Source organism: Hippocampus guttulatus, chromosome 4 (assembly GCF_054856545.1).
Source record: "Hippocampus guttulatus isolate MCC_2025c chromosome 4, RoL_Hgut_1.0, whole genome shotgun sequence".
NCBI classification, from domain to species: Eukaryota; Metazoa; Chordata; class Actinopteri; order Syngnathiformes; family Syngnathidae; genus Hippocampus; species Hippocampus guttulatus.
Window position 1 is genome coordinate 3173983 of NC_141264.1, and position 14319 is coordinate 3188301.

Sequence of the window (14319 nt, forward strand, 5' to 3'; positions counted from 1 at the left end):
GAAAGGGGAATTTGGGATAATTTACCTTCAGATTCGCCATCTTTAACGCAGCTGGTTTCACGAGTGTTTCACCAATGGTGTGTGCCTTGCCCTGCTTTGTGATCAGATAAGAAACTTTGTACGATGCTGTTGGAATCGGTTTGCGAACAGGTACAAATCCAAGAGCAGGCAGAGTGCTCCTTTCATCGAATCTGGCTCTCTTCATCTTGAATTCAGCAAGTGTTGTGTTCTTGTATTCCCCGTCTCCATGCAGCTTCAAGAAGTGTCTCTTTAGTTTTGCCGGTGCGAGACGAGAGTTGCTCAACTTGCTGTTGCAAATCATGCAGAGAGGACACTCACTCCGATCACGTTCCATGATACATGTACATATTTGTCTGTACTTCTTCTTTTTGCCCGACATAGTATGGATAAAATCTTAAAGAAATCACACGACGTACTACAATGACAGTCACACGTTGACAACTGAGCGCACACTAAATTCCCCGCAGCGCTGATTGGCCAAGCAGTGTAGCATTATCATCTGCAGCCAGTGATGGCCAAGCGGGGCGTGTTTGTCATCACGAATTTACATGATACTGTAATTCAAGTGTGTCCAGACATCCGCGGCGGAGGCCTTGCCAAACCCCTGAGATTGACTCACCGAACCCCTAGGGTTCGATCGAACCCAGGTTAAGAACCACTGCTTTAAAGTGCGCCCTATGGTCATGAAAACAAGGTATTACCTTCCAAGTCGTATTAAGCTCCATGTACTGTCAACACATTTGAGGCCTTCTGCACCATATAGCAGGTGTCAAACTCAAGGTCCAGGGGCCAGATACAGCCCGCTGCATTCAATTTATGTGGCCCCCGAAAGCATATGGGGATTGACTTCCTGTTTCTTGCAAAAAATACCAACATTGCAAATTGTCTTTACTTTCAAAAATGTTGAGATATTCCAAGCATCTCTCATTTCCAATCTCCCATTTCAAATAAATGTAATACTATTTGCGCAAACAGTTTTTACTGGCCAGTTATTTATAAAAAAATTGTGATTCATCCATCTGTGTGTGTGTGTATGTATATTATTAGGCAGTCATACATTTATTTAGGTTCACGGTCATGACACGAGGAAACAAAAACTGCAAAGCGGCCCGTAACCAAAGTATGTCCCTTGGACAGCAACAAAAATACATATCAGAGATTATGCAATGTTTGACAATGGCCATAGATACGGCAGGGTGGGCAATTCCGGTCCACAAAGGCAGAGCTTGCTGATGAGCTGATCCTTTGAGTCAGGTGTGTTGGTTTCTGCACAGATTCTTATTAGACATTACTCTTGTGAGGAAATTCAGGATGGTCACTATCAGACATGTTAAATGGACTATTCAGCCGCAGAATCTCAGTTTGGGGATGTTTACACGCCCATATCCAGAAAACAGGCTGTGCTGTGACGTTCGTAAACTGAGCCCCTAGGCACTATGATGTCATTTTCAGTCGACAGCAAGTGGGAAAACAGGTGGCTTTCCCTCCTTCATTAATATTCCACAAACACAAAATTGATTAGAATGACATTTTGAGATGAGTGTGGGCGCATAGAACACATTACAGGTATTGTTAAGAAACACTTTTGACTGGACTTTCCCTTTAACATAGTTAGTTTTGGGGCCCAGAAGATTTTTTCATTGTTTTCTTTTCCGATTTGTAAATTGGTAGTGAGTGGGACATTTTAAAAGTTCACGAATGACTTTGATTTTACGACCAAATAACTATTGTCTATTATATTTGGTTTGAAATAAAAATGTCACTATTGTTCTTAGTGACTTAATCTGTGGTGACTTTCTTTAATGTTGATACTGTATGTTCCGATTCCTGGAGGTTCTGACTGAAGTAAGTCAATGTTCACTTGTCCACTCACTGTTCTTTTTGTGCAGTAAAAGGTGGGAGATGAACATTTGTAAGTTTTTTAACACAGCTCAGTTGAAGTTGAGACTAAGAGCCAATTTTTTTTACTGTGTTACTGCAAAGAGCCTCATCTCACACACATGCACACGCGCACACACACACACACACACACACACACACACACACACACACACACACACACGAGCTGCAGTGGTTACTTGCTACATATTTGACCGAAGATCGACCCGATCACGCACGTGCAAGCAGATCCACACGCATGCACGCACACACATGGGTGCCCAACCACGCACACGTGCGCATACGCATGCACGCCGAGCAATGTTCCCTCTAATTTTTTTTGTGTCTGAGCAAACACACAAACACCCCGAGCGGTCCCATGGACCACTGTGAGCAACATGTGCCATGCAAATTGTGGTCACGCAGTATCATATGCATCATATACATTCAAGTTGCATGTTTTAATTAAAACAATAAAATTATGGCAATAGTTTCGATCAAATCACTTCTTTATTAAGTGTGTTTGTCCGCTTTCAGTGAAAAACTCAAAAGTCATGAACCAAAAGTGTAGCATATTAACATAGCTGTTTTAACAATGGTTTGTATAAATTATAGCAAAGCATGAACTGCCATGAACTGCAATGTGACAGTGTCCTTACTGAGGCACCATTGGAGGTTAGCATACCCATTCTCTGCATGTCCACTTCATGCTTGGAGTAAAACTGAATTATTGCCTGCACGATATCCTGAGCAGTGCATGTTGTCAGCTGGACTATTCCACCAAACAGTTTTATGATTGAAACTATTTTTCTCTCTGTATTTAATGTACAAGACGAGCATTTTGTGCACCGTTGTGTCTGTGCTCTCATCTACTATAAGGGTGTGCCAAGGTGTATCTTTAACACTGCACATTGTCTCATTCTGTACTATTGCATTGATTGAATCCGCAAATTCAAAAGCATAATTTTTACTTCGCCAACTGTCTGGTATAAAGTATTCACATACTTTGCCCTGTGGTTGTGAATTTGTTGTACCGACAGCATTGATGCATTCATTTTGATGGCTCGTACAACATTGTCGATGAGGATTTTGACTTGCTCCGAGTTGGATTTGTTTACAATGGACAGCTTGTTTCTCTTCTCTCGGTCTTTGGCGCTCTCTGCCAATAACGTACCGATCCACATTCCCATCTTGCATCGTTGTACAATTTTTACTGCATTCAAATGACTTTTGTGCTGAATGTGATGCTTGAGGTAGTCCAGTTTCCATTCGCTCCACACTTTTCCCTCAGAAAACTCGCTTGCTACTTTAGCTTCGCAACACATTTTACAGAGTAAACTTTCCACAGTGACAATGTCATGACGTATATGCGTGAGCGAATCGCGTCAAATAACAACCTGGAACAGCCAATCTCATGTTGCGTAATACAGAATAAATAATGCATTTATTTTATTTTGCAATACTGGTTGAATTTTTACTTTGTGCGCAGCTCAGATATTTTCTGCGCAGAGACACAGGGGGCAGTGCGCATTTTCTTACAAACCAGGCTTAGAGGGAACAGTGACGCCGAGATGAGTGACAGCCGGAACGTCAGCGAACATGAACGAAATCGAAACACACAGACACACAAAGTCCCCCTCTCCCCCCATTTCCTCCTCCCAACGCTCGCGCTCGACTTGGGACCAGTCCCCTGGCTCCTGGTTGATCGCGATTGACGCATTGGGCACCCCTGTGTTAAAATCTGAAGTAATTCGCTGACTATCTTAGCGTTTAGCGCTGAGCACTGTTGTTTGCGCATGAGCGGTGATTCAGTTGTCATCTGATTGGTTGCCCTGTATGTCAATCAAGTAACGGAATTCATGATAGGCTGACGAAGTAAGTTCTGTGTATTTAGCGCCGTTGTTTGATTGGCAGCGCTTGTCATTTGAAAGTCCGGGAGCCGCATCAAGCCAACATGCGGCTCGTGAGCCGCGGGTTGGCCACCCCTGTTCTAGCATAACACTTCATTTTCAGTGAGTCAAATTTCGACAAACTTTGTTTCCTTGGAATGCTGGCTTTTAAACCTCTATTTGTTGTTGCATTCAGCAGAAATGTTGTTTTCTTTCCCCCCTGAATTGTTTCTGTGCATTTGTGTACTACAGGAATGCAGCCAGTGCTTTACTCAGTACGGGATGCAATAAATGGTAGGCCCCATTGGTGCAGGTCTGGTACAGAAATTTGTTATTTCAGGTAAGACTGGACCACACAGTTTACAACAAATATTATATGCATTGTGCTGGAAAACCCCCCGAGATGACTCAGTGATTATTAACAATATGTGTTTTACTTTGAAAATATGCATGCATGATTCTTCAACGCATGCTTTTTTCCCCTCTTATAAGTAGGCCATTTTAATTGCTCCAGATAGAGTCGAACCTCCAAATTCATGATCAATTCTTCTAATTTTATTACAATACGAACATAGAGAAGAACAAACAGTAGATGGTGAAATAGCGATCAGGCCCCAACCGGCATGATTTGCTTTCAATCATTTTAGATGAATTCTTCATGCAAATAAGATAAGATATCCTTTATTTGTCCCGCAATGGGGAAATTTACAGTCAGAGTTCAGAAAGGAAAACACTGGGTAGGGAGAGGGAAAAAAAACCACGCTCGAACTATCCTCTTCTGAGGATAATTTAAGTCCAGGATAAAAAGAGGACCCTAGCACATAAATAATCATATGACAGTTACAATAAGTCACAAGACATAACATGTAATGAGAGGGCGGATGGATGGGAAGGGGGAGCGGCGACCGCGACGCGGCCCGTCCGACCAGCTGCACGGTCCACCGAGCGCTCTGCAGATCATTCCACGTTGCGGGGGAAAAGAATAGGAACGATGAAGACGGTGATGATAAGGATGTGTATGCGCGTGTGATTGTCTGGGTGTGTATGCGTGAACAGGCCGCAGCTGCTTCGTCAAGGTCTGCTCATGAAGACAGTCCTGGCTTATCAGTCCATGGCCGAGAAGGAGGGGGTGATGGTGGGGGGCACTAGCTTCCGTGCATACCTTCCATCCAGGGGAAAGGGGTCCAAATAGCGTTGTTTGTTTTGGAGGGACGGCCGCCAACAATTTCAGGTGGCCTTGAGTCCGTGGCTGTATCCCTTCACTGGCGCCGATCAGCCAAACCTCAATTCCTTTTCGAAGCGAGAATTCCAACTTCTCCGTTGTTGTCAATCGTACGGAGACGCTCCAGAACCGCAATTGCGGTTGAGCTCAGTCACCGCTTGAGTCTGAGTGTTGGACATTCGCACTAGACCATCGAGAATGACCGGCAGCTTCTTCACTTCCAATAAAGCTGCTCCCGTCGGTTGGATTTTGCGATAGAACAGGAAACTGCTAACACCAAACTGCAGCATACCTGCTATCAGAAGGCCGATAATGTAGATGTCTTCCTCCTCCTCAACGGACAGTATTGACAGGCACACCATTCTCCGCTTCCTCCATGGATCTAGGGTGTACCCGGCAGCAAATGTCCCGAGGGGCAAGCAGGCTCCCCGCTGCCTGCTCTTTGCTCTTGAGAAAAATCTTGTTGATTGCATCAAGAGACCAGCCAACCAATTTTATGGTTTGTTTTTTTAGGATGAAAAATACGGCGGAGGCTAGGAAAAGACAGCACAAGGACAGCACATAGACTGAGTGGCGAGCAGGGGGTGGGGGGGGGGGCAGGAGCAGGAGCAGAGCAAAAAAGCGTCCGCCTTCGTCGAGAGCCAAGCAGAAACAAAATAAATGAGACAATTCATTTCAGCACATGGCCTCATTCATTTTTCTTCATTTTATCCCACAGAAACTACTTCTGTCCCGTGCGTGGCAGTCAGGGAACAACATTTTATACACTGACATTCACCATTACCTTCAAATACAGTGAAGATGTCTGTTACCTCGCGTACCATTACCCTTACACATACTCCACTCTAAGGGTAAGTGAATCTTTGTGTCGGATCATTATCATCAAATATGTCAGCTTGGCATTTGTTTTGATTTCCTTTCATTGAAAATAGTTTTTTCTATGCACTGCTGTATTTTGCCATTATTTCAAAATATGAATGGTATATGCTTATTGTAAGATTCACAACAGTATCACATTTGTCCAATAACCAATAACCACTATTGATAATCATCACTTCTACATTCCTATTATGTTCATCAGGCTCATCTACGTTTACTGCATAGATCAGTTGATCCCAGGAAGGTCTTTTTCCGGGAGCAGATTCTTTGTCCTACTCTTGCTGGAAACGCCTGCCCATTTGTCACCATCACTGCTTGTCCTCCCAGCAAGAGCTATAAAGACATTCATCAGCTGCGTGAGTACTAATCTCAAATATATACTGTATATATTTTTAATTGTTATTATTTTGTTGTCATTTTTGCCTATATTCGCCCAATGTCACATGTTGTCAAAAATGAATTATGGACCCTAAAAGCAGACAATATCTCAGTAGCAGTTGAGAACAATTTGAATAATAGCATAAAGGCAGACATTCACAGTAAAAAGTGAAAGAAAAAAAAGAAAAAACAAGCATGGAACACACAAGAAAATGATTCAAACACAAAAAGTGTAAACTTGACGTCGACAGAAGGTCGAAGCAAAACCGATGTTGACAAAAACACTAGGACCAATCTAAATGCAATGCAATGGACGTGGCCACTGCAGAAGGATGCCGCCGGGAACTCAACATAACGAAGGAGACTGAATCACTGTAGCACAAGATAGAAACAACAGTCACAACAACAGAATGTACGTACAGGAAACACACAACTCAAAAAGTACCGCAGACCGTAAACACGAGTGAATAATACTGGCCATGGGTGCGAGCAATGCACAAACAATCTGACACTGTCCCTGCTAATCATAACAGCCAAAAGGTATGCAACAGGAGGCTCGGCCCCCCGGACATCACCAGGTAACTGAAGAACAGGGGGAAAAAAACATCACAATGTAATTTTGTTGTTTTCGGTGAAGTGATATTTTGGGGCCAATATCTTAAATGTGTGTATTCCTATATTATATTTTTGTTTGATTGATGTTGATGCCCTGAAAATCTATTATAAATTTGAACTGCCTTACGAGCTAGGATTTAAGTAGGTTTGCTTTCAATAAAGTCTTATTTCTTACTGAAGTAATTTTTGACAACTCTCCTCACCTCTGAAGCGAGCCCTCACTGATTATGGAAGATAAAGACATGTTTCCTCTCAAAAGACAGAGTATTGGCCCCCCCCAAATAAAATAATTTTAACAATTGGCTCAATTATTTGTTTAAAAGATTAATTTGCCACAAACTAAAAAAACAACATTTTATTTCACATTAAAACGATTCTTCTTCGTGTGTTGAGCGTCTCCATCATTCATCCGTTTCTCCCGTTTCGTGAGAAGAGATCCCTGAGCCTAAAGGCAGCTGCCTTATATAGCCTTGGGGCATCTCGAACATTCCAACAATGTAATGGAGAAAAATTCCTCGACCATGAGTCATGTAATAGTTGACAATGACGTAATGGGAATTCACAGGCAACTTTTGCACGACAAAAGACACCGCGTGTGTCCCTTCGTTACAACTGTCACTTGGATACTAGTGAGATTATTTGTATTTTAAAGCTTCCTCAGAGTCAACCATCATTTCCAAATACATACATATCACTACATCAGCTTCACATAGGCCTAACACTGGAAAAATCCCATCACGTTTCATATTCGTGAGACCAACATGAACATGGGCATTGAACACATCAAATTATAATAAATATGAGGCAGTTGCTGAGTACATGTATAAAACTAATAGTAAAGCATCAATTCCATTCATCAAGCCATCATAATACATAGCAGTTAAGCAACATCACAATACTTCTACTGCAAGCCAATCAGCATTAACACCCTATGCATAACAAATTATTTTATATTCACACATATCTATATCTATATCTATATCTATCTATCTATATATATATCGGGCGGCCCGGTAGTCCAGTGGTTAGCACGTCGGCTTCACATTACAGAGGTACCGGGTTCAATTCCAGCTCTGGCCTCCCTGTGTGGAGTTTGCATGTTCTCCCCGGGCCTGCGTGGGTTTTCTCCGGGTACTCCGGTTTCCTCCCACATTCCAAAAACATGCATGGCAGGCTGATTGGGCACTCTAAATTGTCCCTAGGTATGAGTGTGGGCGTGGATGGTTGTTCGTCTCTGTGTGCCTTGCGATTGGCTGGCAACCAATTCAGGGTGTCCCCCGCCTACTGCCCGTAGACAGCTGGGATAGGCTCCAGCACCCCCCGCGACCCTAGTGAGGATCAAGCGGTTCGGAAAATGGATGGATGGATGGATATCTATATCTATATATATATATATCTATATATATATATATATATATATATATATATATATATATATAATATCACCTTGCTATAAAGATAGCATATCAATCTATAGTATAGATGTAATATAGTAGGCGGCCCGGTGGTCCAGTGGTTTGCACTTTGACCTCAAAGTGCAGAGGTACCGGGTTCAATTCCCGCTCAAGCCTCCCTGTGTAGAGTTTGCATGTTCTCACAGGCCTACGTGGGTTTTCTCCGGATACTCCGGTTTCCTCCCACAATCCAAACATGCATGGCAGGCTGATTGAACACTCGAAATTGTCACAAGGTGTGAGTGTGAGTGCGGTTGGTTGTTCGTGTCTGTGTGCCCTGCGTTCAGGGTGTCCCCCGCCTCCTGCCCGAAGACGGCTGGGATAGGCTATACAGCACCCCCCTCCGTGACCCTTGTGAGGATAAGCGGATCGGAGAATGAATGAATGAATGTAATATAGTAGTAGAAAGTATAATACATACGTTTTTTTTTACCGGGTTCGGGAATTTCCATTTCTGCAGGTGGTAGATAAGATTTCTCCCTCGATCTCTCTCTCTCCCTCTCTCTTCGTGTCCCCCTCCCTCCCTGTGCTCTGCAACTTCAAGTAACTGCACCACCTGGTGTTGAAATGCCAGTCATTACAAGTCCAATGAAATGAACGCAATCATTCAAATCGAACCTTAATTGTGTACCAACCTTCGGCGGGCCGGATTAAAAAGACCAACGGCCCAGATCCAGCCCGCAGGCCGTAGTTTGCCCACCTCTGGGTAATCCTGAAAAATTGTATAGATTCTATACCATATGCATAGGTTTGTGTGGACTTGTAATAATAAGATGGGTGTGGCGCGCCCTAGCCTTGAAATTGGAAATTACAATTGAAATCAATTCCAAATTCAAATTGGATGAACTACCTATTTCTGGGAGTTAACCCATTCATCAATTTAATTCATTTCGCAATCAATCTATCACATCACAATCGCCTCATTTGAGATGGCGCTCCTGCTACATCATTTATACATCTTTTATCATCCACACCTCACTCATGGGCACTTTGGCCTCACAACCTGACAACGTGTACCTCAAAAAGTAAATTCAAGCCAGAGTATACTGAATCAGAACCACGTGGTTTTGCTTTGCAATTACTGTAGGTTGGGTCAACCCCTATGATCACATACTGACAAACCAGGATCAATTTGACTACATCAGAATAATAAGAGGTAATTTTTTTTCTAATCCTGAAAAGGAAAGGGACAACGACTCAAAACACACCCATTCGAGATCAGCAGCTCAGTCAGACCAACGTAATGAAAGTTATTGAGTGACAACCCCAATCCCCTGAACCTATGTCATTTTTATTACATTTTATGCCTAGCACATGTTAAGATTTTGACAATAAAGCTGACTTTGCCTAATCCCCCTGTGGTTGAGTGTGCCGGCTGAAATGCCAGTTCACAGTTGCCAGAGGTTAGTGGACTACATGCAACCCTGATGGGAAGCACTTTTCAGAATCAGTGGTGATACAATCTTTCTTAGTATTCTTTTACAAACAATGTTACTGGCAACCATTTTTGCGATTGTCGAGTAAATGGGAAAAAAAATCTAGACACTATCAATGTCTCTTCTTTAGGTAACCGTCCCTGCATTGTGCTGACAAGTCGTGTTCATCCCGGTGAATCCAATGCCAGCTGGGGAATGAAAGGCACCCTTGAGTTTCTCTGCAGTCGTGATCCAATCGCCCAGGCATTGAGAGAGACATTTGTCTTCAAGATCATCCCGATGCTAAACCCAGATGGGGTCATTAATGGAATGTGAGTATGGCGCAGAGGTAGAAGTAAGTCACATTTAGAAATCACGTGTACAGTGGTGTGAAAAAGTATTTGCCCCCCCGTCCAGAATTATTTTTTCCATATGTATAACACAACGGTTTCAAATCATCAAATCAATTTTAACATCACTCAGAGACAATCCAAGGAAACACAAAATGCAGTTTTCAAATGACAATTCAACTTATCAAGGCACAAAAAAATCTTTCTAACTCTCGATGAAAAAAGTAAGCGCACCCCATCTATTTGTTAACTCATAAAGTCACTGTGACAAACCACAAATTTGGGAAATGTGAGTTCAATTTCACAAGCTACACCCAAACCTGATGAGCACCACACTTGTTGAATCAAGGAATCACTTAAATAGAATCTGTCAGAGAACATAGGCTACAAGTTCTCAAGAACCAACCCCTTCAATGCCTCGGCCGGGCCCAGAAATTTTGTCCACAAAGGTTATGAACAGAATTGGTGACAAAGGACAGCCTTGGTGCAGACCAACCCTCACTGGAAACGATTCCGACTTACTGCCGACAATGCATACCAAACTCTGACATCGGTGGTATAGAGACCGAACAGCCCATGTCAGGGGGTTCGGTACCCCATAACCCCAAAGCACCCTCCACAGAACTCTGCGCATAACCTGGTCAAAAGCCTTCTCCAAGTCCACAAAACACATGTAGACTGATTTGGCGAGCTTCAATGTACCCTTGTCGACTCTCCTAAGGGTGTAGAGCTGGTCCACTGTTCCACGGCCGGGTCAAAAACCACACTGCTCCTCCTGAATCTGAGACTCGACTTCCCGATGGACCCTCCTCTCCAGCACCCCTGAATAGACCTTACCAAGGAGGCTGAGGAGTGTGATCCCTCTGTAGTCGGAACACACCCTCCAGTCCTCCCTTCTTAAAAAGAGGGACCACCACCCCGGTCTGCCAATCCAGAGTCACCCTCCCCGATGACCACGCAATGTTGCAGAGGCGTGTCGACCAGGACATTCCCACAACGTCCAAAGCCTTGAGGAACTCCTGGTAGATCTCATCCACCCCTGGGGCTTTGCCACCAAGGAGCTTTTTAACCACGTCGGTGACTTCAACCTCAGAGACAGGAGAGCCCACCTCAGAGTCTCCTGACTGTGCTTCCTCTAAGGAAGGCGTGTTGGTGGAGTTGTGGAGGTCTTCGAAGTATTCTGCCCCCCGACTCACAATGTCCCGAGTCGAGGTCATCAGTGCCCCATTTCCACTGTAAACAGTGTTAATGGTGCACTGCTTACCCATTTTGAGACATCGGTGGACCAGAATATCCTCAAAGCTGTCCGGAAGTTGGCTTCCATGGCCTCACTGAACTCTTGCCATGCCCGGGTTTTTGCCTTGGTGACCGCTGAAGCTGTGTTCTGCTTGGCCAGCTGGTACCCATCAGCTGCTTTGGAGTCCCACAGGCCATAAAGGCCTTATAGGACTCCTTCAGTTTGACGGCATCCCTTCCTGTCAGTGTCCACCAGTGAGTTCTGGGGTTGCCGCCATAACAGGCACCGACCACCTTACTCAACTCAACTGTATTTATAGAGCACTTCAAAACAACTATCGCTATATATAAAGTGCTGTACATGAAGCAAATGGACATTGCAATCGGGACAAGAGGACACGGTTTCATTGTTTGTGCAATGTTTGCCGCATGTTCAGCGAGTCATGGAAACAGTCCCCCAGGTGTCAACTTAAGATCTCAAATCCACGACTTGTTGGTTTAGGTCAGGATTCTTATTTTTGACAACACTGTACATTGGAAAAGAGATAAGCTCCATGCCAGAGTCTAAGTCAGCTGGGTAACATACCAGCCCGCTATTCAAAAAGTCACGTTCGAACACAGCACCATCCTTCTATCGTAATAAAAGAGTCAGTCAGACTTAGCTATTCTCACTCAAAGTAAAAGAGGCACATACAAATACTGATCAGGCCAAAATTTGGAAAAGAGCGCCAATTAAAAATGTCACTCAAAACTACAATGTGTTTGGATTGGTAATGCCAGGCATGTCAGGTACAACTAATGCAAAAATAGACAGTAAACTGTGTTTTCTCCAGCGCAAATGGCAAGCATGACCAATCATAGTCGTTTAAAAACCCTCTCGGGCGCAAATTAAGTTTTTGTCACAGGAAAAATCTGATATTTGGGGAAGATTGTCATATGGGGTAGTAGTACACAATACAGACTTTTTTTTAGGAAAAGCTTCACATGTAATGTATTCTGGAATGTTGCAGGTTGACAACATTGGCCCAGTGTGGTAAATTAACGCCAAAAACTTAATATGGTATGAAAACTAACTGAATTTGCATAAAACAATTGAAAACAATGTTTCAAAGTACTTTAAAGTGGAAGAATAACAACAAAAACAACTTGGTATAGATTAGGAACAATATTAATAACTTTTCATCCCCAACATCAAACAATATTGAGATATAATACCAATAATAATATTGACGTCTCAAATCCTAGTTGAGAAGGACAGGTCTGACAACAATTTGTAAAGCACAAAAATACTTTGCACTTCATACAGGCCATTTGTGTGTAGCCATTCTTGTGCACACTGCATCGTCCACGTTTATCAGCATGGATGGGAAAATGATTGAATCGGTCTTGTCTGACCTCAACTGAAGGGGTTGTTCTTAGTTCTGGGCCATTCTTCATAACAGCATACAGGTTTGATTGGTCAGAAATAAGTTCAAACACAGATTCATCCATGAACTGATCAAAATACCACTTTGGACTTGGTATTTCATCTGGTGAATGTGAGAATGCAGGTCCTTGGAATGAAGGGTGTCTGTCAGCTGCTGGGGGTTTCCTCTGCCTCCAAGAAAAAACTTTGTTTAGAGGAGCTGGCCCGGGCTGAGGCTCATCATCATCTGGGACCTCAGTGTCATTGTCTGCATGTACGTTATGAATTTCAACATCAAGTGTATTTGGATTAGGTATTGCTATTGCTCCCAGTGTCTCATCATCATCAAGGCTGAAGTCAGACTCGTATGCTTCAGCAGGTTCAACAAAATTTGGATCACCAATTTCATCGTCTGAAATGGATTCGATCTCAGATAAAGCACCATCAGGAAGGCAAAACATTTCAATGGCTTCCTTGAGTGAATAAGATCTTTGTCGGCCTGCCATAACGCACCACACCTGCAACCAGAGTATTCTGCTAGCGAGTTTACTAAAAAAGCTTCCAGTCCAACAAAGATATATACTAAGATAAAATGTGCAATGGAATTTAGGCTACATCAGTTTTGCTCACTGAACAGTCAAATGAACATCGCATTATGCCATTGTGTTTGATCAAATCTGCCTCTTATAGTGTTTAACTTCACTCCAAATTATTTCATTTTCCATAGGATGCACAATCAATGACAACTCAAATCAATAAGTAAACACTGGTGATAGGAAAATACCCCTTGTATAGACTGTTGCTCAAAATATACAGTAGGTAAACTCGAAGACAAAGCATGTGGCATCCATTGGTACTAGTCCGGCCAAACGTTGCAAAGCTGCAACAATGAAATTGAGCTGGCCCTGGGGGAAAAACCAGAGGAGATAAAATCTACAAATTGGCATATACTGTATCTCTATACTGTCATGATTCAGCTTATACAGTTTTGGTTTCAAAATAAAGGAGATTGGTAGTAATACAATTATGAAATGGATGCCTCGAAAATCCTTTCATGAGTACCCAAGAAGGAAGGCGTGTTGAAAGTGAGAAAACTCGCCATCTAGTGAGCTATTGGGGAAACTGTTTGTTTCTCATGCACAACGAAGGTCTGCAGTGGTACTTTTGAGGAAAAAGGGGCTCATAAAATATGAACGTGGATTAATTAGGGGATTAGAATTTAGTTGTTGCAAAATTGCATCGCCTGCCCCAAGAGGGTTAATAAATCATGGCTCACACAGTCAAGGGTTTGTCTAGTTTCCCCAAAACAAGGAAAAAATTGGTGCCCTTGACTCAGGGAAACAAATAGACACAAGTTCAATTTTAAGCTTGATATGGCAAAAGGCATTTTAGGAAATTAAGTCTAAAGAGGACTGGTGCAGCCGCAGTGGTCCGCTCTTGATATTTGCGTCACTGAGTTAGCTTTATACATCCAAGCAAAACTGCTTTGCACTCACTCACTGTAGTGTCCTGGAATAAGTGTGGTCCCACTTGAAACCCAGCACAGTGATGACTGGGAAAAGACGTTCGTGTGTCCA

The 14319-nt window shown here is 43.0% G+C and overlaps 1 protein-coding gene across 2 annotated transcripts in view; it reads left to right on the forward strand.

Annotated features, from left to right (window-relative positions):
- The window catches only part of agbl1 (AGBL carboxypeptidase 1), an 86087-nt gene that overhangs the window by 50810 nt on the left and 20958 nt on the right, over positions 1-14319 (forward strand). For both annotated transcript variants that reach the window (XM_086109870.1, XM_086109871.1), the window contains 4 exons: positions 4041-4128; positions 5729-5861; positions 6092-6245; positions 9903-10083. In XM_086109870.1, coding sequence (XP_085965996.1) covers positions 4041-4128; positions 5729-5861; positions 6092-6245; positions 9903-10083 — 556 coding nt within the window. The remainder of the gene's footprint in view (positions 1-4040; positions 4129-5728; positions 5862-6091; positions 6246-9902; positions 10084-14319) is intronic.